Here is a 22,272-nt window from a genome sequence, read left to right on the forward strand (position 1 = left end):
GTAATTGTAATGCTGATTTGATACAATACATTATCCATGACTAGTGTTTAAAGACACACTCCATAATTTAAAATATTAGTTTATGACCCATTTTGATGGTGCACCAAAATTCATTACGCACATTTCTGGAGCCGTCAGTGGTAAGCGGCGTGCCGCTGCCGAAAAACCGCAGTATACACCCTTCTGAACCGGGACGCGACGTGACATTTCGCTTTGCTTGAATATCAGGATTTTTTGCTTCACAATTTTAAGGCAGATTTTTTTTTGGTAAAAAAAAAAACAACAAAAAAAAAACAAAACAAAAAACTTTTTTTTTTTTTTGATAAATAGAAATAATCCATTAAATTTTTTTTTTGTTGTCATTTTCATTGTTTTTATTGATATTTTTACTTGTCTTCTTGGGGATTACAGCAGAATGATGGTCTGGCTACTGTGTTGTTGTTTTTTTTCTAATTAAACTTCAAGAAAAATGGCTGGCAAAAAAAGTTTTGTGCATTGTTTTTTTTTTGTTTGTTTGTTTGTTTTTAATCTACAAAAATCAGCAATATCGAAGAATTGTGAGAATTGCATTTTAAATCAAATCAACACCTAAAATATTGGAATCAAATCGAATGGGGACAAAAGCAAATAGTCACTGCCCTACTAACTGCTAACGTAACTGTGTGAAATTTTGAGTAGAGGGAGGACATCAAACACCAGGTATGACTGCACCTTTCAGAAACACAGATGAGTAAAAACTCTCCAGTTTGCTAACAAATGTATCAGAAAATCATTTAACAGTTCAAAGTCAGTTTTCTTTAAAGAATGACTGGAAGGGATTCAGCATTTCTAGTTCCTCTGCGTATCAAATTAAATTAAGAAATAAAGAGGAGCTTCACACCGATGACCTTTGCTCTCTCTGACAACACAGTGTCCACATCCATCAATCATCATAGCTTCCAAAAAAGAATGAACTTAAGTTCACAAATTCAAAGCACTACTGTGCAAAAAGAAAGCCTTAACCTTGCCCAGAAGCAGTGTTGATGTCTCTGAGCTAGGAAGAACCTGGGATGGACCAGATCAATTAGTGTCCAAAATGAATCAGTCCATCTTTTGTGAAGATATGTGGTTGTTCTATGTGTTCTTTGCAAAGATCTTTTATATAGATCTGTGATCAGGGGCACCGCCAGGAATTTTGGGCCCCATAAAAGACAATGACATAGACCCCACCACTCAATTGCAAATAAAGACCTGTGGCTGTATTTAACAGATGTTTTCTCTCTCTCTCTCTCTGCCTCTTTATTAAACAAAGTCATATACAAACATTCTGGCAGCACTTTTCTTTTTTTTAAAGGAAACCATTTTCAGGAACAGGAGCTATTTAACAGATGTAATTAAATCATAATGTACATGTCTTACTAGTCTATTTCAATATTGATGGTCATCTTAATACAGGCAGCAGTGGATACTCAGTGTTTTCAATAAACTTTCCAGAATCCAATAAATCAATTACAGTCTGCTGTTTGTTATTTTATTCTGATTATTATGTAATAAAAAAAATGTCAGTTTCTTTATAAATACGTTAAATTCTATATGTGATTTTGAATGATAAAAAACAATTCTCAGACTATCTGTAAGGATGCCAACTGGCCAGAAGGGTTAGGGAACAAGAGATTGAATGAAGAATTGCGATTGACAAAAAACAATTGCAACTATGTTCTGTTTGCATTCAGAAAAGCAAAAGAAACACCAAGAAGACTTCATATCTTGATCTCATTAGTGTGAGATTTGCTTTCATCTTGTTAGAATGAATGTCAATACTTAACGTGATAAACCATTTTTTTCTTTTAGTTTTATAATAAAATATAGTTCAGGCCTTAAATATAGAATTGGGTGTATCCAGTATAACCAATGGAAATGAAGCAAATGAGTCAAAACATAAAAATCCAACTCTTTTGAAAAAAGTTATCATTCTAAGTTGTTGAGGCATTATTGTAAAATGAATTGGGTTCACATGTCTATGTTTGATTTTTATTGGCTTGAGTCTTCAGGCAACAATATATATTTTAGATATTCAAAGATATCCAAATGGTTTAACTGGAGAAGTGACAATGTGCCCATTAAGTGTGTTGATAAGGCATTCACGGTCCTCAAAGTAGAAGTATGTCTAAAGTACTATAAAGGTTCTTTGCAACTGATTCCAGCAAACTTTCACTTGAATGTTTGGAGAACAAACAAGGTCAAACAAAGTCAAACAAGGCCTGTGTAGGGCCACCTTTACATGATATGCACAGGTTGATAAGCAGGAGATTAAAAGGCCAAAATTTAGTTCAGCCTAATATTTTTCCCATGAATGGTTAAATCATACAGTTTTAAAAAGAAAATTAAGACTTTAGACAGAGACAACACATTCCATGCTTTCTTAGCTTTAGACATCAGGCCTGCTTGATACAACTTGATATATAAGTGTGACAACATCATTGTTAGGTGTTTAAATGTTCCATTTTATTGCAGAATTTCTGTCAGCTGGGTGTGACCATCTTGTCCTCTGATAATTGAGGGAATGCAGTTATTATCCAGAAACAGGCTCTCAGTAGTATAATAATAACTTAATAATAAACTACAGATGTGGTCTGTAGAGATTGGAGCGATTTGTATCTTTTATAATTGAGGCATGTTTGTATAACTTACTGTCTTACAAGAAAAAACACAGTCTAATGCTGCTGGTTTGATGTTTATCAAATATTAGATATACAGAATGATTATGTGTTAGGTACGTAGTGAAATTGACTCCACAAGTGGAGTTTTTATAAGATCTGACCTTAGTTCACCTGTAAAATATCTGTGTAAAGAATGCTCTCTTCAGCAGATGTATGAGACAGAGTTTCTCTAGAGGTGTGCACATTTCACTAAGGTTCCTTATTTGCATGGAGTATGTATACACCTTTCACTTGATTTCAGTGAGCAGGGCCTGAAAAAACCATTAAACCCCATATAATTGTAGCTCATTTAACCCCTTTTGATAACAATTATTTGAAGTTATTATTTCTTTTACATTATTGTCAGTTTGACACCCACCCTGCTTTGCAGTGTTACTTCAGTTTGTGGCTTTATGCAGAACTCTTTTAAGGTTCCACCATAATTTTAGAATCAAGTTTAAGCCTGGACTTTCACTGGACGATTGCAAAACCTTGATTCTTTAACCAATCTGTTGTATATTCAATGATGATTTATAAAATTAAAATTAAAATTAAAATTAAAATTAAATAAAAAAGATTTGGAAATAATTTATTTGTCTGAAGACTCTGAACTAAAAAAAAAAAAAAAAAAAAAAAAAAAAAAGATGACGAGAAGCTTGTGTCTTTAAAGTAAGTGCAGAAAAACGTAACGTTTGAGGAGACCTCGACTCAATGTCGACTCAAACCCTCCCTGCACACTACCTCTCTGCATGCTCTTGTGGAGTCTCAAATTTGAGATCTACATATGTCCTGCATGTTTGTCACACTGATCACAGACATTACAAAAGATTTAAGATAATTATTGGTTAAACAGAAGCACAATCAAATTTTCTAATTGGAAATTATAATAGAAAGTTTTGTGGAATCACTTAAAAGTATGTCGCTCTTGTCATTGTCATCGTACACTGAATTTATGTTGTTTCAGAGACGATGGAGGGAAAAAAAGCAGCAGTTGGTGCAGCTCCAAAAGTTATGCGGCGGCTGTTTCTCTAACTCAGGTTGATTTCAATTCAATGTGTATTGCGGTCTCAGGGTCCAACATCTCCAAAAAGATAAAACCATATTAGACATCTTGAGAAAAATAAAACTCTCTGTCTCTCTCTGTGTCTTCAAAAAATAAAATAAAATATATGCACCTGTGGCATGGAGTTGGCCAGCCAATCATCTCAATGTTTTGTCCCATACTCCTTTATCTCCACATCTGATAGCTGTGAGGAGCCATGTGTCTTATAGATGCATATTTTTTATTTATAAGGCATGATCCTCTTGCACCACCAGCAGGTTGATATGTTTAGCTGTAAGTTTTTATCTTAACTAACTGCAGAATTTTCTAACTTCTAGTATAACTTGACACATTAACTCTTTATCAGGCACTCATTGGAAATACTTGGAAATTATTTTTTATTTTATAAATATTTGTTTATTAAATAGATGATATTAAAAAGCTTTAAAACTTAGATACTTTTTTTTTTCTAAAATAATTAGTTATAGAATAGTTAGTATGTATATTATATATACATATACACACACACACACACACACACACACACACACATATGTGTATACATATACATATATACGTGTATCCATACACACACACACACACACATACATATATATATATATATATATATATATATATATATATATATATATATATATTCAAATTCAGTACTGATCTCCATGAAACAGCTGAGATACAGCCTGATGTTTGATGACTACTGTGGAGAAGTCACTGTGGTTTCATGGACTAGCATGCAGAAGTATTCTGGGTTTTCAATGAAGTGATCAAATAAGGTAATTTGCACAATAAAGTAATAAACGGTGAAAAGAGCACTTTTGCATTTATATATTAAACATTTGTTACCACACACACTCTTACACAAATGACTCCATCAGTTGAAAGGTTGGTCCATCCCTTGCAAACATTTTAATATCTGAACCAAATAACCCAGGGGTCAAATTGCTGCCTGCTACCTGCTTTTTAAAAAAAAAATTTTTATTTTTTATTTTTTTATAGATTAGTAAATGTTGCCAATCTGAACAAGGCTTGTTGCCAATCAAGATTTTTTCTACCTGATAATCCTCACATCAGCTTTGTTCCTGTACAGTATGCCAACTTTAAGATCACGTCAGATCTTAGAGCATTGTCTGTAGATGAGACACTTTACTTTCTCTGGTAAATGAGGTGAAGCAATGTGCAGATGTACAAATGTATAACAAGAATGAAGGGAAAGTTGTTTTACAAGAGCATTTATTTTGCTGTCAGTAGCAAAACAGTTGGATCCAATGGTTAAAAGAGATATAAGGACAATTTTCATGAAAGGTTGACTTCTCCCTCTCACAAACAGAAGCATAAGGATGTTATGGTAACACCTACCATTAACAGCGCCTAACTGGAGGGTCTGGTTCACATTTTTCTGTCCATCTTCTGCATAACTTGACCTTTCCCATTGCTAAAACCTTCACAGCACTGGTCCCGCCTCCATTACAAACCTCCCAGTATGTCTTCATTATCAAAAGCCAGAGCAAGGTACTCCTTCTTAAGCCGAGATAAAGGAGGAAACAAAGGCAAAGGGGATGAAAGACGTTTTTGGAGAAAGAAAAAAGCTTTTACGGACAGAGACGGTGGGCGGGGGATGGAGAGAGCAAGAAGGGAAAAGTGATACCAAACAAAAAAAGGAAGACACTTCTGGCAAAAAGACAAAATCTGAGGTGAACTGCGGAAAAACAAAGGAGGGAGTAAGGAAAGAGGAGAGCGGTGACTTCTACACCAAAGAAGCAGAGAAATAAGGACGTGTAGAAAGAAAGGAATAAGGGAGGGGAGAAAAGTGGAGAGTCGCAGACTAAAGACACGAGTGAAGGCGAAATACTGAAAACCTGACATACTGACAGACAGCTACTACAGGACTGACAGGTAAGGTAAACAAACATTTTCTCTCTAATCTTTTCTGTCTAAACTTCCAGTGTAGTGTTTGACCGATGGAGAGACATGACATGGAAAGCACAGCCCAGAGACATCTGAGGCTCAAACATATAAAGCAAATGTCAAAATACACTTTTCTCATAAAGAAATCGAGTATTTCTAGGATATTATCCTCCCAGAGCTTGTAAAATAAATACCCAACATTTTCCTTTGAGCCAGCTGCTTTCAGTGGATTTTCCAGCTGTGGCCTGTAAAGTACAACAGGCTTAATTCACATTACTGTTAATATAATTTAAAAAAAACAAAAACTGGGCCCAGTGAGTCAGAGATGAGTTGAATAAACTGTTGTAATAATAATGTAAAAAAACAAAACAAAAAAAAAAAACAGATTAATTTTCCTGATTCAGTTTTCAGCAGAGAGGCAACGCAGTTAGGGCTCCATCTATCGACTATACCTTCAGCAATGGAATGCATTGATGTGAGAGGAAAGCCTGCCGTAGTCAACCTGGTTCCAGCTCAGGATTTATTTCCATACTTTTCATGAAGATCATAGCCATACCGCATTTCTCACTGAGTAGAATATCACCAAATGACATCTAGTCTTCTTGTAGTTTTACAATTGTGTTATTTGGGTTTTGAAACTTAAATATAATTCACGATGCAATATTCAAAGGCTGTTAAAAGGGTTAGGCAAATATCTGTGCTCTCCGTCCATAAAACTGATGGACACACCTTTAAATCACCAATAATGGTTATTTCCCCCCAATTCAGTTACAATATTTAAAAGTATTATTAAAAATTATTAGGATGAAAAAGCTTTTAAACATTTTTTTCAAATCAGATGTTGAAAAAAAAATCACCTCAACTGATCACTGTGACAGACGCAGTTCAGTCATACTTTCTAACACTAGAAAAGTTGTGGTGAGTCTGGTAATGTTTGGGGGAGTTACAGATAAACTGCATTGTTTCAGTCAGGTGGTTTATGGTCCCAGAAATATAAACACACATCCACTAGAAAAAAAAGCAAGAAGCATCACACAGGTGTCAAACACATGGCTAAAATAAACACGGTTACTACACAGCTGCTTGGCTAGAATGAATGAAGTACAAATATTCTGTCACATTTGCAGGGAACTTGAAATACTTCAGTTTACATCAGTGTGCATCACTGAAACATTTATGTTGATTTCAGTGTAGAAATGAAGATCTCGTTTCTTTCAGCATGATGCGTAAAGAAAGGGACTTGGAGGAAAGCAAAATAGCAGTTTAGTATGGTTGATCAAAATGAGACTCAAAACATTGTTTAGGAAGCTGCTTAAGTTATAAATACCTCCCAAGTTATTAATTAATTACACCTTATTTAAGCGAACTGCCTGTAAGTTTAAGCTGAACAATAGTTTTCTGCAAATGTGCTTTATCGCTGTTTAAAGATCTCATTATATTTTTCTACTTCATATCTTTTTTTTTTTTTCTCAGAAGAAACACCTCATAAGAAAAGGGAAAGAGATAAAGGGAGAGAAAAGGGAGAGAAAAAAACAACAACTAAAAAATAACCCAAAAACAAAAAGAAAGAAAACAACCTACAGATGTATACATACACACATACAGGCACACACATACATATACACACACATACACACGCATACATACACATACATATACACACACGTATACACACATAATATATATATATATACACAAATATATACATATGTACACATATACATATACACATACATACATTTACACACACACCTCTATGCACACACATACACACATACATACGTACAAACATATACGCACTCGCCAGTATTAACACATATACATACACATACAAGCCAACTTTAGATCATAGTAACTAAACTATGAATCTAAAAAGTTAAATATAAATGAGAAACAAATAGAAATGAGAAAACTAGCTGCTGTTAGTGAATAAACCTGCAGACAACTCGGTGACTGTGTCACATGCAGAACATGCAGAGTGGAACGTGTTCCGGAAAAGGTGATCATGCCAGTGTGACCCTTCCCACACAAAGGCAAGAGGCACGCCAGGAGTACCCCCGAGACCAGGGCCATCGGCAGCCATCCCCAGGCGCAGACCCCAACCGCCCCACCCCGGAGCCAGCCATGCACCGACCCAGGAGGAGGCAGAGGGGGGTCCCAGCCAGAGTCCCCCGCAGTCAGGGGGAACAGGCCCCAGCAGGCCCGGACCAGCGAGGACCGGCCCCGCCGGGCACCGGCCACCCAGGGCAGACAGAGCGCGGGCCCCACGGCCCCAAGAGCCCAGAAGCAACCCCCCACCCCCGCAGGCAGAGGGCCCAGCCCACACCGACGGAGGGCCGGGATCCCCAGACCGCCACCGAGCGGCAGCCAGGCTGCACCCCAGTGCACCAGCAGCGCTCCCCGAGCACCAAGACCCTCCACGCACCCACGCACACAAACACACACACACACACACACATACGCACACACGCACACACATGTGCACACACACACACACGCACACACACGCACACACACACACACACACACACACACATGCACCCACCCACACCCACACGCATCCACACTTCCTCCTTAAACACACCCTATACCCCCATTCTCTTTCTACTTCATATCTGAAATTGACACTTTGGATATTAAAGCTAGCTTTGCGTAGACTAAGGTGATAGAAATGTCGTTTAAAGGGAGACTGTTGACTTTAATGTGTTAAGTATTTTTCAATTACATTTTACAATCTCATTTTTCACTTTTTTAAATGTATTTCCTTTCTTTACTTAAAAGATCGTGCAGTTGTCTACATTATTTTAAAGATTTCTAAAAACATGGATGCACTAGATTTAGCATGATGCTAATTTGTAGCTGCGGTTTTTAACTCAAATGGACTGACAAACGAGTACAAGAAAAGATAAAACATGATCAATATAGTGCGGCATAGGAAACAATAAAAATATGATACAGTGTAAATACAGTACAACTGGCCTACAATAAAAAAAAAAAAAAAAAAAACAGTACAACATCTAAACAGTATAACTTGTGATTAAAGGAATAATTTTTTTGCTCTTAACAGTTCCTTGTAGCTTTCTTTTTTCTTTTATAATAATAATAATAATAATAATAATAATAATAATAATAATAATAATAATAATAATAATAATAAAGTGGTAATACTTGGAACAAGTTATTTTTCTCAACAATAATGGGATTATAAAAAAACATTACGACATGTAAACAGTGTGACTTGTGAATAAAGTGATTGATTATGTTTGCATTATGTTTAACAGTTTCTTCTATGATAATAAAGGAAAAAATAATAATAATCAAGTGGTAATACTTGATAATACTTGGAACAAGTTATTTTTGTCAAATAATTACTGAATCTTTTTTTTTTTTTTTTTTTTTTAAAAGCAATTCTATCTTTACCATTTATATAATGATAACTTCATCTGTGGAATGATGTAAGAAATGAACCTGATAACTGATTATATTGTATCATGTGATTTTCTCCCTCTAAACCCCCGTCATAGTATGAAATCAGTGGGTCCTGATACATACATAAAAATTAAATGAACACAGGTACTGCCGCTCCACAGTCACTCAAAATTATATTGCCCTGGTTTCTCTCTAAAATTGTTACTTGTGTTTCATGAGAAAAAAGTGTTGCCAGATGTTGTAGCACTATTATCTCCAAACAAATAAGTTTTTCAAAATAGTTTTTTTTCTGCAGTTAGTCATTAGTCTCATCTGAAAAAATGATTGAGTTCATTTTAATTATGCTTCATTCATTCAAACAATATTAAAGACACGTATGTGTCCCCATAAGAGACCAGAAGTTTAAACCCTATGCATAGAACAGCTTCAAATGCATCATTGTGAGGAGGATCATAAAAGTCACTTTGGCACGAATTTAGTCCTCAAGTCCAAACAACACAAGGACCTTCACTGAAATTTTAGATGCACTTTGGAGAAACATCACTCAACAAGAAAACACTTGAGGACTTGGGTGGGTATATTTAGAAGTTTTGGGGCTAATGGGTGGAATTGCATTTTGAAAAAAATTTTTTTTTTCTTCAAGATGTCACTACATTAACACTTGACCACTAGGACTACTCCATGCCAGTGATAAATGCTGGTAATATGCCACTAATATAAGCAGTATAAAATGATAAAACTTAATAAATTCTTTCAAAAGTTGATAATCATTGAATCCTCAAGTTTAAAAGTGGATTAAAAAAAAAAATCAATGTATCGTGTATAAAAGAACATGGAATTTCCGATGAGCATTGGGTGATAAATTTTCCTAACCATGTGTGGTTTGTCACTGTGTGTGAACATGAGTGAATCCTGTCTGCTCTCTGCATCAAAGGTGTGTTTCTATTAACATCTAGAATTGTGCAAAAAATAAATATTGAAAAAAAAAAAAAAAAAAAAAAAAAAAAAAAGATAATGGAAACACTCACTTTTCAAACAAAGCCTTAAATATTGCTAAAAAGTTTTTATGTTCTATTGAAGTGGTTTTTCAGATGTTTGGATATAGAAATATATCACAAAAGTGTAATGGAAACAGACATTTTGCATTTACGTGTCACTGGACGCGACTTGGAGGGTCTTAACCAGTTAATTTCCAGTAAAGATGGCACAGTATGGAACAGCGAAATTCCTTGCCGCAAGTTGAAAACCCCAAAATAATCCTATGTGGCTACCTTGCGTAAGCCGAGATTCTTGCAAAATCTCATTTGGGTGATGAGAACTGAGGCTTTAGCTAATCACTGTTTAATGGAAAAACCTGGGATTGTTGTTTGTCAAAAGTTAGAAATATTGCTTTTATGTTGCAAAAGTGGATTTTATTTGAACAGGTAATGAAAAGGTAAATACAAATGCTTATTTTGGCGAGACAAGATAAAGAGCATCTTTGTAGCAGCCAAGTATGCAGTACAATTCTTAGAAGGTACACAAACCTATTCATGCTACTGATCAAATTTAGCTCATCTTGTACAAAACATTCTTATCAACTGTCAGGCTTGTAAACAACTTCTGGTACTTACAGCCACTGCTTTCTGAAAGACTAACAAGAAAGATGGCCGTGGATCCATTGAAGTAACACACAGGTGCAGCCATGATATTTCATCTTCAGAGCTTTTTTACTTCCTACTTCCTGGTTTCCAACAGATGTCAAAATAAAGTTCCACTGCACATATTGTAAAATAAAAGTCTCAAAATTATTCTATTTTTAAAAAAATGTATTAAATTTCCTTTTTTTTTTTTTCTTTAGTAAATAATCCCAACATAATAACATTCTGCAGAAGACTTGGTCACATTATCATATGAAATACACTCAGGGCAGAGCACGTTATGTGAGAGAGAAAAATGTTTAATACGAGTAATCTATCTGGAGTAATCTATCCGTGTTAAATTTCTTTAACTAAAACTAACTGTAACCCTAATCCTTTAACTCTATATAATTTATATTTTTACATAAATGCTGTTAATAATGTAAATTCTCATTTGAACTTATTCCTAAACATTAAACCAGCTGAAGGAGACTGAGACAACAGGAAAGCACAAATACACTCACAGCACAAGTTATGTCGATAGGAAAGCGAATTAACCATTTAAGCTTCATGGTAATTTTTGTTTTCCCCTATCTCTGCTTTTGTGTAATTAATTTTGCCAGGTAAGTCAAATATATATATATATATATATATATATCTTCTTACCTCTTGTTATGACGGTGTTTCTTAATTCCAGTTCTCAGCCCCCCCTGCACTGCATGTCTTAGACATGATCCTCCTCTAAAGCACCTGAGTCAGATTATTGAACTTCCTCATCGAGTTCTTTGCAGCCTGTTAATGAGCCCTTTATTTCATTCATGTGTGTTAAAGTAGGGTTGCCCATAAAACATGCAAGGGGGGGGGGACTGGAACTGAGAAGTACTGCTTTATGTTCATTATACTTGATTTATTATGATCCTTTTAAAACATTAACATTACAGTTCTAAAGTAAACAACAGATTTGATTCATTTATATTTGTATAAAGTGATTTATAGAAGAAAGAGTAGTGAACAGAAAAAAAACCTAACCCTTAAAAGGTGTCTTGTGTTGAAGGAAGTACAATAGTTCTTAAAAACACATGGAAATGTGGTTGAAATATGAAATATACGGTTCATATGGTTCACATGTACAGAAAGGCAACTGTAATTTATATATATATGTGTATATACATACATATATATATATATATATATATATATATATATATATATATATATATATATATATATATATATATATATATATATATATATATATATATGTATATATATATATATATTCATGATGAGGACAACTGTTTAAACACCAGCTCTAATTGAACCAGGACGTTTATTGTTCAATTCAAGAATCACACAGCTGCCGTGATTTTTGCCGTTAAGCTCCTTGTTAGAGAACAGCAACTTGTGCAAAATTTATTGAAACATTTAACAGTTGGACATGTGCATTTCAAAGCTTAGAGAAGATCACATTAAGTTCACCTGTACAGGTTTGAATGCATTTTAGGCTTGTTGTGAAATTTCACCCAAAAGCTGAATATCCCTAACTTGTTGTGAATAGTGTATATACATATATATATATGTGTGTGTGTATGTATGTATGGATTCATGTATTGCTTTTTGTCATGTCTGTTGGACAGAGAACAGCTTGGGAAAACTTACTATCTGAAATTTATCCCCACTTAATATGATACTAATATTTTTTGGACAAGTGTAAAGACATACTTGTTATTTCTCCTCCTGAGACTACACTGCTTTTACCTTGAATGATCTTAATTTGTTTCCGCAATAACCTGGAAATCTCTTCACTCTTCCTTGTTTTGCACTACAAATTCAAAGAGATTTTAGAAACAAAACATATTGTGCCTGCACATCTGCAAATCTTTTGTTGCTCATTATCATTCCCACTAAGTTCCTCTGTTGTTGTTTCACATCTTACATCATTTCATTTAGAAAACTGTCAGTAAACCAGAGAGAGGCGTCCTTAAGTGGCTGCAGAAAAACGTTCTCCTCGTCAGGGTATGTAACTCTGAGTGTGTATGTGTTCATAATTTAGGTGATAATGTGTCTCACTTCGTATGCGACTTACCAACAAGGTCAAAAGGCAGTATGAAGAGCTGTTGAGAAACTTGAAGTTAAACTCTGTGACGGATGGTTTGTGTAGCGCTGCAGGGAGGTAATAGGAAGTCTGTTTCTCCTCTTTTGAAAAATATATTCAATGCGTCAGTGAGGTTCTCGAAGAGTCCTTGTCTGCTGACAGCTGTTTTTGCACTGGAAAAGTCTGCTTCTGCACGAATCCTCTGAAACTCGGCATTGACAGCTCTCAGCATCACTGATCCAAAAGCAATTAATATAATGTTGTTTCTTTTTTTTGTGTGGGTTTTTTTTTTTTTTTTTTTTTTTTTTTAATCCCAGGTGGTTTTTACTCACAGTAGCCTTGGTTTTAAAATAACTCAACTTTTGTACTATTGTGCTTCTCAATGTAGAATTCCTTAAGCAGAGCTCACAATACTAAAGCAAAACCTGGCAACCTCTAAATATGTTTTTTGCCATCTACTTAGGTTATATAGAAAAATGTTATTTTTTAAACACCACAAATGTTGCCTTTGTTCATTTAAAATGCATTGATGTGTTTTAGACCTTCAACAAAATAAGAAAAAAGCTGAAAATGTTAAAAAAGAAAATATAAATTTAAAAGGAGCAAATGTTGCTGTAAATTCTCCAGAAGTTCATGTATATCATTGCTGCCATAATATAAAGTAAATGAGCTTTTGAAGCATCCCACTACTATCACAGCCTGTTTTTTGTGCTGGATGCAAACAGTCTGTCATTCTTTTCATCTTTGTCCAGAGGACAGTGTTAAATTTTTTTTACTAAAATAATCTTTATGGATTTATAGTTTGCTCTGAGCATAATGTTTCACTGTGAGAAGATCCGTCTTGGATGACTCTAAGCCCATAAAAGGTGACTTCGCCCAAGCCCTAAACATTAACATCTGGGTTACATTTTTAACAGGAATGTGTGTGTGTGTGTGTGTGTGTGTGTGTGGGGGGGGGGGGGGGTTAAGAAAAACCGACATCAAATGTAGAAGTTCTTAATAATATTTTCTCTCACAGTAACCTGTTGTGGTTAAATCAGCTATTTGACAAATGTGTTGTAGTGCTGCTGTATGTGCTCAGATGTTGAAAGTTCAGCTTCAGTTTGCCTTTCTGTCCTGCAGGAAAATTCTCAGAAATTGCCTGAATGTTTTTAATGACATTTTACGTTGTATTATTGTATTAGGACTGTATTATATTGAAATCCTTTTTAGTTTTTATATGATGACTATTGTTTACAAAATTCAGTTATTGTTTTTTTTTTAACACATGTTGTTAAAATAGATGATCTGTCTATCTTTGCTCCAAAGAGACCTGGCTTTTTGTAAATACTGCTTTAAATCAGGATTAAGATCCTCAGTATAATTTTTGGAGTGAGGTTTTTTTTTAAATTTATATTTTTGATGGCATGATCACACATTAGCATATTTAAAAAATAAATGAAGTCATATACGTGCATTAGCATTTTAATGCTCAGGCTCAGCGACATCACATAAAAAACAAGGAACAATTAAACTAATTACGACGTAGTAGCAAGTCAAACTGGTAATGAAGTTACTCTGAAAATTCAAAACAAACTTTAAAAAAAACACTTAGTATACAAAAGCAGCACAAAGCACTTTACATAATAACCATTATTATAACATTAACAGACACAAACCCTTACACCCTGAAGTTCAGGTATAAAATGGCAGTTTGGAATTTTCTTTTTATAATTATTTATTAGATGTCTTTTTTTTTCTTTTCTTTTTTTTTTTTTTTTTTTATTAAAAAAAAGTGCTTTCTACTTGTTCCTTCTGCTCAAATATAACAATGGGAACTTTGAAGAATATGCCAAGGTCATTTTGAATTCAGGTCAATGTTCTAATTTAAAGATTAAAAATTTCACCCCTGTTTTCAAAGCATGACATTTCATCTTAAAAAGAAATTACTTAGGGTTGTATTGGATAAGTTCAAATCTTCATGTCTTTTAAAATATCAGTTTTCATCAGACTAGCAAAATAATTCCAGTTATTTTGTGATCTAATTTGAACTAATCACTGCTAGTTTTGTCACAGTGAAAGGTAAACCTGCTGTAGGCAGGGAGGGAGAAGTATCAAACACACTTCAGTAATGGCAGGACTTAACAACAGTGTTTTCATGGAAAGATGAATGGGATCTTGCAGGAGCTTTCCATTCAGCACTACAGGTCCAATCTTAAGGTAACTTTATTTTTCAGATCAAACAATTTTTTCACTGTCAAACTATCATTTACAAATTTATCTGCCTTTCTCACTAATGCATCTTCCATTCACCCAGCCTGTTTTGCTTGGACACTTACGCAGCTTCGCATATTTGACATGAAAAATTAGGGATCTTGTCTAAGATTACTTTAACATATAGAATAGAATAGAATAGAATAGAATAGAATAGAATAGAATAGAATAGAATGCAGCCCCGATGTACAATTGTGTTTATAACACAACAACAGAACAGTATAAAATTAAAAAGTATTTGCAAAAAGATTGAGAGGAGATAACATCGGTAACATTCGTGATGTTATCAAAGACACAATGAAGAAACATTGAACAGTCTTATTGAGGTGGGCAGGAATGATTTCCTGTAACGGTCCGACAGTGACAGTGACAGTGAAGCTATCTGAGCCTTTTGGAAAAGGACAGAAGCTTGGTAACATAACATGTTCAACTTAGTAACATAACATAACATTGGTAACTTAACATGTAGATGAGACCACATTAATCTGCTTTGCCACCTTTTCAATGAACATTATGTATGCAACCTGTATTGAGATCCAGTTTATAGCATGCACAACACTTTTAAAACACATTAAACAACTTCTATGCATTATCAGATTTTTATCCTTGCTAAAGTTAATAGATGTCTGCTTGATTCAGTCAACGTTGCAGTTTTTACTTCATGCATTTTTTAGTGCTTTTTATGATTTGGATTTTGTACTTCACCACTTTGATCAACACTTGTTATTTTCAAATGGGTTAATGGATACACTAGACTAGAGCACCCATAAGTAGACCTTATGATTACTCGAAAAAAACTTTATAGTTCAAGTCACAACCTCCCTTAATTACTCTTATTTAATATAAAAAAAACCACAACATTTCAGCCAAAATAATGGTGAAACATAGAAAATGTAGTCAGTTAAATGTTTAACCACTTTAAACGTTCAGCTAAAATGATTCAATGTTTCAATCATCAGTGATCATCATCTTGTTCGTCCTTATCCTGTTCTTTACCAGACACCCTTAACTGTTTCTGTTATGCTTCTTGTAAATCAGCGAGACTTTGCTTTTCACCCATACCGTGCGCATCTGCTAATGGTTTTTGTTGCTTGTCAACTCCTCCACTGAGTTTCTGTTATTGTTTCACCTCTTCAAATCATTTCACTTTGAATTGTATCCATGCACTTAGGAGTAGTTTGCCAGACCTCATGGGAAATGCTTTGAACCTAACCAGATGCAGATCAGTGGGATGTCAAGTTGGGTTGAGGTGCAATACGACATATACAATGCGTTTGACCATCTTGCTTGTTGTCTAAACCACTTTTAAAGTAACTGTTGAATGCTGAAAGCCACACTCCACCTGAATGTTATGTTGTGTATCAAACTCTTCACTGTATAATATTTAAAGCACTCTTGTGGCAGAAATACCATATAAATTACATCACTCTGGAGTCTGGATTTCAGCACTATAGAACGAGCAACTCAATTACATGTGAGCTGTTTCTTCTCCCAGTGGTGCCCAACATTGCACATAAATTAATGCAGCCCACGTGGAAAAAACCCCACAAATTTACTCTGGACTGGAAATTTAATGTATTTTTAAGGCCAGTAATTTTTTCCATGTTTTCCTGGAAAGCACAAAGTCTGAAAAATTTCTACTGAGAGTGAATAAAAACACAATATGCTTTTCTTTTTTTCCACAATATTTAGTCAGAGTGTCAATAATACACAAATACATTTATTGTCCAAATTTTCTAAATAGGCTGGAGAGACTTTATTTAGTGGTATATTAAACATCAAGTCTTCCATCAGATTCTGGCATCAGCGCTGATGGTCTCTCAGGTACCTCTTCAGTAATACGAAGTGAGGATGTCCTGGGGGAAGTGGGTTTTTTTTATTTTTTTTATATAGTCATTTTATATTTCATCAGTAAACATGTGAAAAATGTTTGGATTAAACATTTCACACTCCCAATACACCCAGTACAGATTTATGGCTAAAATCTGAAGTCATCCATAGACATAAGGTCAAGGTTATGCTGATGTATTTTAGTTTCTTTTCTGAATCGCAGAATCTTTCAAATGTTTTGAAACAGGACTTCCAGTTTGTATGTTAAGCAGCTGGTATTGAACCAAACAGCCAAGTGGGAGGTTAAGTGGGAGTTTTTCTGCCTTTGCTTGGCCAAACCACACCAAACCAACTCCAAAACTCTTCACCCTAACACTGAACTTGTGGTGTTGTGTTGATGCCAAGTTACTAGAAGCTGAAAATAATTTTGAAAAAGGAAAAGACACATTTTCAGATAGAAATGTGGAGACCTTTGGGGGATTTGACATTTATTCACCCATAACTGACTCAACTCGTGGGTTAACTAAACGGCACATGTGAATAACATTTCATGGAGGCTGGCTGAACCTTCCGATAGACCATAGAGTCACGACCTACACACAAACTACACTTCCCACAGGGCTAGCCTTACTGCTAGTGTAACAAAAGTGACAACTTTTGTCACGTCAATACATAAAATTCCTTTAAACGAAGGTGAAGTTAAAACAGTTTCTAAATGTAATCATAATCATAAAAGAAAACGTATTTCATGCGGCCCCTAGAAATAATACTTAACTTTTTTCTATCCAATTAAAATGAAGACCAAGAGAAATCTGTAAAAATGATTTATGTGTTCAAAGTTACTTCAAAACCTCAGTGACAGCAATGAACTTAGTGTTTTAGTCAAATACATCATGCTTTGTTCTATGTTCTATCATGAAACCTGCCAACGCCCACACACACACACACACACACACACACACACACACACACACACACACACACACACACACACACACACGTATGTAAACGTGACACAAGGAAACATCCATATTTGTAGCATCTTTACGTTTATGTGAAAAATACTAATAAGAATGCTTGTAAATATATAATTATTTCCTCATCTAAAATCAGTCATTTCTTTGGTTTTTGTTCATCTCAAGCCTCCAATTTGATCTAATTTCAGTGTAATTTTCTGTTTCACTGACTAATGTAATAAATATGGAGCAATTTTTCAAACTTGACAGCTGCAGTATGAAAAGCTGAAAAACAACATATGCAGCTCATATGTAGCAAAGATTCAAGCGACACTGTATAAAAATAAATAAAATAAATAAGTGTCAAAATTTAGTTGGAAAACTGTTGCTAAACTTTTTTTTTTTTCTAGAAAATCACGCAGTATTATATCATTGTAAAATAAAGCCATATGGATTAAATAAAAACTCAGTGTTATTCCTCTGGTAGTCATTTGGTGACTTTTTGTTTCAGTCTGAACTTCCAGGAAAGATTGAGTAAAGCTTCACAGGATTTAATTAAATTGAGTCACATCTAATGATGTCTTGTTTTTCCACAGATCTCTGGTCTGTGTCCTAACATGCCTGACAGCTAAAGCAAATCTAAACAGATTACCTATTAGTGAAGCATCTTAATTATGCATTCAACAATCTGTGGTGGGACCCATGGCTGCAGCAAGCCAAGCTGTGTGGGCCAGATGTATCTTAGTTCATTGTCTTTTTGCACGGCTGTGCGAGATGATATATGTGTATTGTAGAGCTGCAGCCGAATGTTTAACCAACAGCTGATGTGGGTCCGCATTCAGAACCTCCACATTTTTTGCTTTTATTTCTTCCTATTTATATAAGTGTTGCTATAGGGCTTGGTGAAATGACCTCAAATCAAATTAATTAAACATGTTACTTTGATTACAAATAATTGGAAAATATAGTAGTCTTGTTTTGTTTTGGTTTTTTTTAGCCTTCATTTTTACCTGAAGGTTTTTATTATAAACATTTTTACAACAGAATAGCAGCTATTGGTTTTAAAGTAATTGAAAGGAAGTGTATAGTTTTATGACATATGATAATTTATTGAATATATTTTTTAAAAAAATTAAACAGATTACTGAGCAAGATTACTTTGATTATTGGTACTGAACATTTGTTTTGATTTATTTCTGATGAGCTGCCCAGCCTGACATCCAATTCCATCGCTTGGTGACTACAAGAAAGAAAAACTCAATTTTAACAGGAGTATACTTCTGACAAAACCAGACCAAGTTTACAATAACATAAAATCAGTAAAAGTCAGCATTAGGATGAGGTCCTCCAGCAGCTTAACTGATCCGTACTCACAGCTTGTGACCATTGATCATGCTTTAGTCAGTGTGGTTACATTTTGATGGTGATGATTAATAATACTCAATGATACCTGTTTTTATTGTTTTGTTTTCTTATTATTAGACTTACTTTTTATTAACCAATAACAGCCAAACATTTTGTTACTGTTTTTTCAGAGAAAAATGTATGCCTCCCTGCTGCTTTGCTGCTTTGTCTTCGCTGCAACACAGTACTTCCTCGGCTCGGCTCATATGATTCCTGATGAGGGACTTTCCACCAATAAGGTTGTTGTATCCGATGCTTTGTCTCAAAGCCTAGAAATAGGCTCACCCCCAGTTGTTATTGTAGGTAAGCATGAAATGTTGCTTGTACATTTTAATTTGTAAAAAAAAAAAAAAGCATTCCTGCCAAAGCATCAATGTCCGTAACATCCAGATTTATTTTCTGATGTTTCTTTTCAGAACTGACGAAATCAGTGAAGAAGAAAGAGAAAGCAAAAAAGCAAAAAAAGGTTGGCTTTTGGTTTTCAACAACAGATAATTTGAAGCAATAGAAAATGTGAAGTTGACCATGCATTGTGTTGAATTTTGGGCAATTAGGGGTTTGTTGTCTTGGTTACATGTCATAAAAGATGAGATGAGATGATAAGGTTTTATTTATTACTTACTTCTGTTATTCCTTTACTTAGGTTTTTTTTTTTGTTGTTGTTGTTGTTGTTTTTTAAATTAGCTTAATACCTCCAGTAGAGTAACAACATCTGCTGGCAAAAATGTCTTGTATGTGTTCATACGTGGTAAATAAAGCTGATTCTGATTTCAAGAACTCATCCTACCATTGATTTGCAGTGAGCCTGCATACTACCAGGATTTTGTTATAGTACAGGTAGTGCATGGCTAATATCTTAATAACCACATGCTGAACATATCTGTTCACTGGAAGCTGAAAAAACAAATAAGGGTTTTCTTAATGTGAAAATATTGCTCTTCTTTTTATGAATATAGTGAATATAGCAGCCCAGTCTCAGAAGAATTGTGACATGCTCTTCTCTTCCAAAAGATGTACCTTTTAAAAGAGAAAAGAACAGACAACACAATATGATATATTAAATAGAAGCATTGTTGCAAGTAATGATGATGATGAATTGATCATATTTACATATTTACTTTTTGTGTGGTAAATAAAACCACCTGATAATTGCACTTTATAGTCATGCTAAGTGAATTCAGTGAGTCCAAACACTTACCTACAGAATGCAGGAATGTGTGTGTATATAGGCTATTTAGTCCACCTTGGTGCAGTGTTGATCCATAACATTTTTAGTGTAGTGCCTAAGATAAGACAGAAGTTATGGTGGGATAGTCAATGAAAACATTTAACTAACAGCCAAGTCCAGCAGGATTATTGTTATTACATTAATCAGTAGGTGAAATAAAGAGATTATCTATTTGCGACTCTTGCTCACTCCCGCAGACGATTTAGACTGGCCAATTACCCAAGCACGCATGTCTTTAGAGGGTGGTATGAAGTCAGAGCACCTGAGAAGAACCTACACATCACATGCACAGGGAGATCATGCAAACTCCAGACAGAAAGGCCCCTTTACATGATCCATTTTTATCACCTTTCCATTTTCCTTAGCTTTCTTCACACATACATAAAATTCCTGAAATGTTCTAGACATAAAAAAATGCAAATGTCTGCAACAGTTGATGTGGACTTCTTGTGGAGGTTGCTGCTTACAGATAAACACGCCACAGATGTCAACACAGGAATTGTCATCAAGTAGTTTTAGCTTTTTTTTAATGTGCTATACAGAAAATACTCTTCTAGAGTGCACATTTAGCTTTTTCTGTGCTTTGGGCAGCCCCTCCGGTGAATTACCAGCTGTGAGAACACTTTTCCGGCACTAAATCTCCCACTGTGAAGTGCTCAGCAAGAGAAAAAGACCACACTAAATTGTTCACACATTCTCCTGAACGTTTCCAGTGTTATGTGTGAAAATGTGTTTTCATTCTTCATGAGATTTCATCACTTTCACACATGTATGACGTGAAGAGCTTACAGGCCAAACATTGCAAAAACAAAACAAAACAAAAAACTAAGTGGTAGGCATTCTTCATGAACTAATGCTTGTGTACTAATATGCAACAACACAACACAACACAACAAACAGCAACTTTAGTTCTTTCTGCACTTCAATACAAAAACATTGTATATTTACTGACTTCATATCTCTTCCATTCGGAATTAAAACATCTCTTTTCTAAATGTTAACTGTTCTTGACAGCACAGTGTTATCTGTATGATCCACTAATGCAATTTTTCTTCTTATCTACTCTCCTTTAGAGCAAATTTGGTGTGAAGAAGCATCCTCCTCCTCCTGCTAACTGCATCTCCCTGTGGGGAAGCTGTAAATCTCCTGGCAATGTGTGCTGTGATTTCTGTGCTTTCTGTCAGTGTCGGCTCTTCAGAACTGTCTGTTACTGCCGGATGGGCAACCCCCGCTGCTAAACAGGCAGCCGTAGCCCAAGTCTTACAGAACTAAACCCCATGCTAAAGCAAACCACCTGCAGTGAACACTGTGAAAGGTGATTCACTTCTTGCCCTCACTTTATAATTTAATCCAAAATTCACAGCTTGGAAGCACTTTATCCCAGAGGATTTCACCACAGAGAACCTTTCCTAAAATCTAACCGGGTTAAAGGTTTTTAGCACTGCTATAAAACTCACAAATAAAAAGTTTTATGACAAGTATTTTATTTTTTTTTTTAAATTTTCATTTTCTTTGAGCTTTTCGCACACATAAATGGATTCTATATGATTAAGCAGTTTTGTGTATTGCTTTATGTTAACACATCAATACAGGAACATTCAACATATCTTAATTACAACGGGTTATAACAAATTTATTGAGACAAAAAATTATATGTGAATTAAGTCTTTTCCATTTAATTCCTTTTCTTTCTGCTACGGTTTCTGCGAGTTTTTTTGTATGACTATACCAGTGTACACATAGCTTACTGAGTTCTCTGGGGAAACTAGCAATGAAACTATGCAAACAGGGTGAAGCAACCTCTAGCTACAA

The 22,272-nt window shown here is 34.9% G+C and overlaps 1 protein-coding gene across 1 annotated transcript; it reads left to right on the forward strand.

Moving 5' to 3' along the window:
• Positions 1-5,504: 5,504 nt before the first annotated feature.
• asip1 (agouti signaling protein 1) lies at positions 5,505-21,698 on the forward strand (the record flags this gene model as incomplete). Its single annotated transcript, XM_079242419.1, has 4 exons — positions 5,505-5,634; positions 19,364-19,535; positions 19,649-19,698; positions 21,534-21,698. Exons 2-4 carry the CDS (start codon positions 19,370-19,372, stop codon positions 21,696-21,698), a joined length of 381 nt encoding a protein of 126 aa, XP_079098545.1. The 5' UTR covers positions 5,505-5,634; positions 19,364-19,369.
• Positions 21,699-22,272: the final 574 nt, after the last annotated feature.

The sequence above is a fragment of the Telmatherina bonti genome, assembly GCF_933228915.1.
Source record: "Telmatherina bonti genome assembly, chromosome: 6".
Lineage (NCBI taxonomy): Eukaryota > Metazoa > Chordata > Actinopteri > Atheriniformes > Telmatherinidae > Telmatherina > Telmatherina bonti.